This window comes from Rhamphochromis longiceps, linkage group LG8 (genome assembly GCF_057381845.1).
Source record: "Rhamphochromis longiceps isolate RC_006_pf linkage group LG8, R_longiceps_female_GT1.1, whole genome shotgun sequence".
NCBI lineage: Eukaryota > Metazoa > Chordata > Actinopteri > Cichliformes > Cichlidae > Rhamphochromis > Rhamphochromis longiceps.
The window spans coordinates 19,150,995-19,159,323 of record NC_140564.1 but is presented as its reverse complement, the minus strand read 5'-3'; the positions used below and the strand labels follow the sequence as shown (position 1 = coordinate 19,159,323).

The 8,329-nt window shown below is 38.3% G+C and overlaps 1 protein-coding gene across 1 annotated transcript; it reads left to right on the top strand.

The window, feature by feature from the left end:
- Positions 1-391: 391 nt before the first annotated feature.
- Positions 392-7,699, top strand: LOC146663516 (chymotrypsin-like protease CTRL-1). The gene is made up of 6 exons (XM_085417376.1): positions 392-437; positions 1,002-1,016; positions 1,152-1,314; positions 5,840-6,108; positions 6,732-6,880; positions 7,061-7,699. The coding sequence occupies exons 1-6, from the start codon at positions 392-394 to the stop codon at positions 7,391-7,393; spliced, it is 975 nt and encodes a 324-aa protein (XP_085273502.1). The 3' UTR covers positions 7,394-7,699.
- Positions 7,700-8,329: the final 630 nt, after the last annotated feature.

Here is an 8,329-nt window from a genome sequence, read left to right as displayed (position 1 = left end):
CACACAGGAGAAGAGACTATCAAACTATAACAGGCAACACTGAGACTGAGGCTAACACACGTGAACCTGACAGGCCAAAGTAAACACAAAGACAAAACATGGAAGAAACACAGAAACACAGACTTGGCATCGGGATCGTAGGAGGGCTGGAAAAAGAATAACAAAGAATATGATGAATGCAAAATCAGAATAAAAACCCAAGCAAAGCAAAGGTAAAGTTTAAACTGAAAACTATAACAAAGTCAAATGGAAACTATCAAACAGAAAACAGAGTCATGACACTTAAGTTATGCTGGAACGTTGACAAACCGGTTAGAATAGGCAGTGAAAGAAAACTATCACAATGACACCTCTGCCTATTGTAAATACAACTTTACTGTGAGTGAACAGGATGGCAGCCTGGATCCTCTTGGTGTGTGCGCTCATCACTCTGCAAGGTGAGCCCTAATCTTTAACAGCTTTTTTGGTTTTGTTAGAGCTATTTTGTACAATGTTTGAGAATCCGGGTAATGATGGTTTTGTATTGAAGTGTATTGTGTAAAAAATGTAAGAGAAAGTAAAGCAAAACAAACCCTCTGCTGTCAGTATGAACTTTATGAAAACAGGAATTACAGCAATACTGCTTCACTAAACAGACGTACTGTTGGTTATCAGCAATGCTTAAACTATTTTTGTTAACCTTTTGCTTAGTAACTTAGTAACAACAAGTCTTCAATGTGTCAGAACAAACCACAATGTAACATCACAATGCAGAAAGTTTTTCATGTATTCGACAGAAATACAGTGCGGCCTGCATCAAGTCAAATTTGTTGACTTGAAATAATGAGAGTAAAATGTGATCCACTTAGCTGTATTTACAGTTACGGAAAAGTTAAGGAAAAAAAGGTAAAGTAAGGGAAAAAAGCTGTAACTCTAGTGTCCCCATGTGGCTGTTGTTACACACTTATGGCAACATTCACAAAGGTTATAATTTCTAGTGACTTCTTCTTTTATTCTTACAGGCTCAAAGGCTCAGGGTGAGCACATCACATTTCATATATACCATAAAACTGTGTAAATACTCTGAATGTTCATATTCCAGTGTGACTAAAATCAAGCATGAGAAATTTTATTGCATATCACCTGACACCCAGCTGTCTTTGCTCTGTCAGATTGTGGGGTGGCACCTCTCAATACAAGAATAGTGGGTGGTCAGAATGCCCCAGCTGGGTCATGGCCCTGGCAGGTGAGCGTACACTATCAATCATCTCACATCTGTGGAGGCACCCTCATCAGTGACCAGTGGGTGCTCACAGCAGCTCACTGCATTATAACGTAAGATATACTCTTTGTTTCATTCTGTATTGCACGTTTTTACCGGAAGTCTATGTGGGAACATTGTGTTCAAATTCAGTATTTTAGAGACCAAAAAAAAAGCCGTCAGATTATTTATGTTGCCCAGCAGACCTCAAAGAAACCAAACATCAGTGAGAGACTCAAAAAACAAGTGAAGCATGTGAATTAAAAGTTGATTAAAATATCCTGATAGACGTGTTCACTGAGCAGTTTTAATAAAGTTAGCTGATACAAATCAATATTTGTTGGTGACAGATAACTAGCATAACTAACATACAAGTTCAACCAGTTCACTATTGCGCAGAAGGTGTTTCTTCAGTGAATAATGGTGATTCCAGCTCATCAGAACAAATATTTATGTTAATAAACTATTAAAAGAACGGCTATACAAAATCAAATTAACATATTTACGTCTGGCCTTCAGTGCTATTTGTACCTCTAAATGTTGAAATGAGTTATTTCCTGTATGTTATCTTGAATACAATGTTGCTAAGTGGCACTCGTCTTCTGGTGCTTAAACTGCTGAACAGGCAAGCAAACAATAGTAATGAACTGATGCAACAAAAAACATTTTGTGCTTTATATAGGATCTACTTTCTTTCTACAAACTTGCCGCCACAAACCATAAATGTGCAGAAGGAAGTGTTTGTCTAAGTGTGACTACAGGCTTGTTCCTGAGACAGAATGATAAGGTGTCAACACTGATAGCAGTGTTAGCTGGCGGTACCTTTTATAGATGTAATCAGTAAAAAAATTTTGTCAAGAAGTGGCTCTTTCCTTTACATCTAATCCTCAAACCTGGTGATGTTTCACTGCTTTGCTTTGACATCTGATTGATAAACAAGAATTTCACGCTTAAGATGTTTTCCTTGTAACTTGAACTTTTGCTTGTTGCACAATAGTCAACCTGTGTGATAACAATTTTGTACCATGACAGGCGTCTGCCAACGGATGAAGAAATATCCTCTTAGCATGTCTTCCTGTCGTGTCATACACAGTACATTTAAAGGTCACACATTCAGACTAGTCACCCTGACTTTAGTGAAAATAACATGCTAAGTTAAACCTGATGCTGTGAGGGTGAATTGACCTAATTAATCCAGTTCAGTAGCTTGTTGAAGCATGTATATGTACAGAATACTTTACGGCCGACTGCAAGGTGCTGTGGTCCTGTGGGTGTTAAAATCGTCACGCCTACACCACATGATCGACTGGTGGTTAGAAGTGTGTGTGCTGACATGCTGCGTTTGTTTTTTACCATACATGGAAGTGTACATTATGGACACATTTTCTCCATTTTTATCTTATCGATTCAAAGGAAACTTTGCAAAGGTTTTGTGGTTTGTTCAAATGAAACTTTGCAAACATGAACAATGTTTCCATGCTTTGTTTTGTTTCTTTCTTAGAGAGAAGACGCTTTCTCCTGGCAGCTCTTTCTTCTTTCTTCAGTCTTTTTTTAATTGTACCGTGATGAGCTCTAACATTTAGCACGCTACCCGGGCCTCTATACCCTGAGATCTAACCCCTTTTTTAAAGTGAACATTTGCTGGGACATCCAATCCTGGATAGATTGTGCCATCGTGTGAATGCACACCTGAATGCTCCAGACCAGCAAATTGCCAGAACATCAGAACTCCTGATGATCAGATAAGCACCTATTGCTACTGATCCTTGTAATTCCTATCCAGTCAGTGGGATGTGCTAAGTTTTACAGGACTGCGCAGAGTCCTGTAAAAAAACGCTCTTTTTCCTGGATGGACTTTGCTGTTATGTAAATACTGCTGGGTATTATGAGGCAGGAACTCACACGATCTATTTCAGTTCCTTCACGCTGTAAGTTCTGTCACAGTGTTTGATACAATGCACATACAAAAGTCATGTGGTAAAGGAAGTGAGTCTTGGTACATAAGTAGGTCAAATGCAAGGGTTTCACTCACTCACACAAGATTGTGTCATGTGTAAAATAAGTTAAATTTTTTCTTTAGACTTTTTAAACTTATTTTTTTTTTTTGCATTTCTGTGCAATTTGCGTAATTTGATCCAACAAAGCCTCTACATTACATTTATAAAAGTGCCCTACTTTCCCTTAACATGAACCCAAGTGGGAATTCAGTTTTGACTTTTGTCTTCTGGGTGAACGTCTTGTGTCTGGCCCATTCATCCAGCAAAACCTGCACTACACTGGTCTTTTTGCTCTCTCGAAGGATTTCCTAGTCTTTCTGCCAGAAGGCAAATATCCAGGTCAACACCTAACTGAAACTTAGTGGCTCATTTTACTGCCTAATTAGCAACATATCTGCTTAATTAGCAGTCAGATCAGTCACCAGGAATTAATTTTGACTTAAACAGGTTGACCCAATACACTGTTTGTAATGACCCAAATAAAGGTCTCCTAATTCCTTATTTATATGCTTCATGTCTTTCCAGTCTTGGTGATACATGAGCATACTGCAAGATAAGGGCTTTTAATTGTATGTTTTATTGCTTATTCTTACTTATGTAAAAGCATTTACTTGAAAGTCAGAGAGAAGCAGGGAAGCAGAAGGATATGCTGAAAAGTTATGCCACAGTGGGGAAGTGAGTCGTGAATGGTATCTGCTTCCATGTGGTAGAAATGATTATACAATAGAGCCAATTTATTTATTTGGAGAACTGAAATTTACAGATTTACTACCACGTCTATGACAGTTTCTTACAGCCAGTATTGTGGTTGTTACTAAAAAAAGTAATCTATTAGACATTACTCATTACTTTTTAAAAAAAGCTAATGCATTACACTACTTAACTACTCCCTTGAAAAAAAAATTGTCACACTACTTGTTACATTCCTTCTGCATCGCTCCATAACAAGACCTGATATACATTTTCACATAATAACCAATATATACCTTAGGCTACATTATGCAGATAACTGAGCAACTTGGGTAACACAACTAAACACATAATCATAACTGTAACCCGATTAGTCAGTTCAGTGCAGTAATGTGCTACATTAATGTATTACAGAATGTGACCACAGTATGTTTTGCACAGCTGTAATGACGCTGTAATAAGTGGGATGCATTACTTTTTAACCTTTTACTTTGTAACTTTGCTTTGTTGTAACACACTTTGATAACACACTGTCTCATAAATGAAGCGTTTCTTCATTTTAAACTTGCATGATACATCTACAGTCTAAAGATAGCTCAATGCACTCTACATAGATCTCATACATAGACTTCTATAAATATAAGTCTCATGTTCAAACCAAGACGTGGCCAAGTATAGACAGTAAATAATTTAAATAACAAGTTACTGTCCCTGTGTGGGCTGGTTTTAATTATACAGTTGCAAGAAAACCAAATTTGAAAGGGATCATGCAAAGATCATGTTGTGTTGTGTTTGGATCTTTCAATTTGGGCCAAAATTGGACACTGGCACTCGAGGCCTGGAGTTCAACACCTGTGCTCTATACACAGCTGTGAAACTAGTGAAGGAGAAAAATGAGAATTAAACAGAAAAACAAAAGACAAAAACACTGAGATCTGTAGATTAACAATAAACCTGATGTGGGAAACTGGAGGATACAGGAGGCCGAAGAAATAAATAGAAACACAATAGAACCACTATATTTAACAAGGAACAAGGAAAACATGTTTACTCATATCAATTCTTACTATCCACAAAAAACTACGTTGGGCCCTATGTACCAGTGTATACATGCAAAGAAAGTACTTTTTGCACAAAATTACCACCCATATAAGCTACTTTTCTGTTTCATAACTTTGTATTAATGTGTTTGTTAGATAATTTAACTCAGTAGTGGTTATGGAAGGTCTGTGGCAGTTCTATTTGTTTGCACAACACGTACAAGTTCAGTTGGGGAAATATTGATGGTTTATATGCATAGTTAAAAGTTTTGATTACATAGGTAGAAAGTTTTTTTTACAGTTAGCTTCTGACCCTGTGGTTTGTGAAGTTAGTATAAGTCAGGGTGACCCATAAACACACTGTTTATCTAGTTCATCACTTGGGTTTGATTGACTTTGATTGGGCACAAGCTTCTGTCGTCACACCTGGTTTTTTGTTTTTTTGTAAATTCGCACACATGTTTCTATCGGGCAGCATGGAGTTGCGGTGTTGCCGCTGTCACCATTCACTGAGAAGGTCAAGGGTTCAAATCAGGTTCAAGCCTTTCTGTGTGGAGTCTGCCTCATCTGCCTCCGTCTGTGTGGCACTTGGGTCTACTCTCAGCTCAAAAACATGCATGAAGTTAGATTAATTGGTCATTATAATTTGGCCGTACATGTGAATGGTTGTCCTGCCCACAGCGTTCCCTGCCTTTTACCCCATGACAGCTGGATTAGGCTCATGTGACTCTGAATTGGATGAGATAATGGATGTATGTTTGCACTAGTGGTTAAATACAATAAAAACCAATTGCCAACAAAATAGGTCATGACAGGTTTGAGAAAATATTCTAAATCCATGGACTGATTTCATTATTATTCATTTAATACAGAAACTCACTGAGTGCATGGACGCTCTACTTCGGGAGAGAGACTCAGGCTGGGCCTAACACTCATGAGGTGAAACAGAGTGTGTCGCAGGTCTTTGTCCACCCTAACTACAACAATTCTTACATGAACAACGACATTGCCCTGATGAAGCTCAGCAGCCCTGTCAACTTCACTGACTACATCAGACCTATCTGCCTGGCAAGTAGCTCCAGTCAGTTCTACAACTCCACATCCTGCTGGGCCACTGGCTGGGGCAAACTCAGAGAGAATGGTGAGATTTTTATTTAATCTGTGTAGCTGGTGGAGGTGGAAGCATCATATCAGGTTTTTTCTAGTCTCGCTTTGCCACTTAAATTCGTATTTGCATGTCAACTGTCAGGGGCTGGGTCTGTGACCCAGTGTGTTTCTTATTGTCAAGCTTGTTTTGTCATGTCTCTCAATGTTTCCTGTTTTATTTTGAAAAGCCAGGATTTTTCATGTTCAATGTGTTTTGTTCGACTTCCCCCGTGGTGTCATTATGTCTATTACAGTCAGCTGTTTCTCCATGTGTTTCCACTTCCCCTGAAATGGCCCTCAAAGTGGCCCGCATGCGCAAAAGAAGACGTCACACACAACGCGTTCTTTGTTACTTCCTTTAAAAGTTGTTGCTATTAAAGTTTTTCACCCTGCAAGGTGCGCAGTTCACATATTCGCATAATACTTTTTGGTGCCTGAACTGCTAGACAGATGCACAAACTGTTTGTTGCTGACGGGAATGTCAGTTTTTTGTGGGGGTTTAGATATTGAATAATCACATCATCATTCGTGTTATCGTTTGCACATATCCATTGAAAATACTTTTGAATTCGTAAGACTGGACGAGAGTGGACTCATTTCATGTTTTGCCTTTCACAGAGACTTTGCCAGCTAATGCACCCCTCCAAGAAGTTCAGATTCCTGTTATTGGAAACAAACAGTGCAGCTGCAATTATATCCCAGCAAAAGATGCGAACATCACTCAGCAAATGATTTGTGCGGGGCAACAGAACAAAGGAGCATGCCAGGTTAAAACAAAAGCAAATTGTTGTAATATGTATTCTCCCTTACAGAAAAACCCGTTTATTTATTTATTTATTTATTTTTGCAATTTCAGCCCTATAATGTAAATATAGGCTTTTTTAGTTTTGAGAATATGCTGTTTCAGTCCCCTTCTTAATGTTTGTGTTTTATCCTACTCTTTTCAGGGAGACTCAGGTGGACCCTTGCAGTGCAAACAGGGTTCCAAGTGGATCCAGGCTGGTATTACCAGTTTTGGAGTACCTTGTGCTCAGGCAGGTTTCCCTGAGGTCTACGCTCGAGTGTCTGAATTCCAGACTTGGATCACAAATCAAGTAGCGGGGGCCAATGTGGGCTTTGTGAGCTTTACTTCTAGTGGCACCGACACAGACAGCAGCTTTGTGTGTCGCAGCAACAACTCCACTGGCAGCACTAACTCTGGAAATTCAGCCACGTTTGCACCTGAGCTTGGATTTTTTATCTTCTCAGTGAAAATGTTGCTAGACTGCATTTTAGTTTAACACTAAAAATATCTCCTCTTCTGCTCTTTTTGTCTTTAAAGGTGTCTTTAAAGGTACAGTGCATAAACTAGCACCCACTCATATGTATTTTTGACTGAATGAATAAAGTTTATGACGATGCATGAATTTGTTAGATGTAATGGCACACTAATCGATGTATATTTATTGCAACAAAGTGTTTTTCTATCATATAATCTCAAAAAATACTTATGTAAATTGGTAATTGTTTTTTAAAGTATTTTGATTTTAAAAAACATTATAGTCAACTATAACATAACTGCACTGTAGCTCGGGTGGATCAGCTTTTCTTTTCTTGCACTACACTCAGTACATCAATATTTTTTCTTTTGTTAATTACTTTATGAATCAATTTGTGTTTTCAGCCAAACTAGAGTGCCTTGGATATGGAAACAAGCTAAAATTAAAGGTTCTAATTCTGATTTGCTGGTGTTACTGAACATTATGTACAAGACTGGAAGAGATATGCAGAAGATATATGAATATATAAATATGCTCAGTTGTGTATGTTTGGACGTAACGTACAACATCTACTAGATTTTTGGTTTTGGCTTTTTTTCTTCCTGTTATAGATTTTTAATTCAGAGGCTGCTCATGTCATTTTAAACCTTCCCAGAACTCTGAAATATGAGTTTTATTTTAGTGATCTGAGTATTTGAGGAGACAGGGAAATTGTGGGTGGGAACATTTGGGGAAGCAATTTTTAAGAGAGGTTCTGCATTGATACACTGATGGATGTGGTCACGATGACTTCTGTCTCGGGCTTGTGAGCTGTCACCAGTTATGCTCTTTGAAACCGTACTTTATGGTCAAAGGCTTGATCTGAAACTGCAACTGATGCACCCAATGACATTTTCTTTGTCCAAGAGAACGGCTGACACCTTTAAATTTGACATGTAGCTCTTCCTGTTACGCCAT

Excerpts from the sequence above, each read along its gene's own strand:
- LOC146663516 (XM_085417376.1), top strand. The coding sequence starts at position 392 with ATGGCAGCCTGGATCCTCTTGGTGTGTGCGCTCATCACTCTGCAAG. Across the intron at positions 6,109-6,731 it reads GGGCAAACTCAGAGAGAATG|AGACTTTGCCAGCTAATGCA; the intron begins GTGAGATTTTTA and ends TGCCTTTCACAG. Across the intron at positions 6,881-7,060 it reads AGAACAAAGGAGCATGCCAG|GGAGACTCAGGTGGACCCTT; the intron begins GTTAAAACAAAA and ends TACTCTTTTCAG.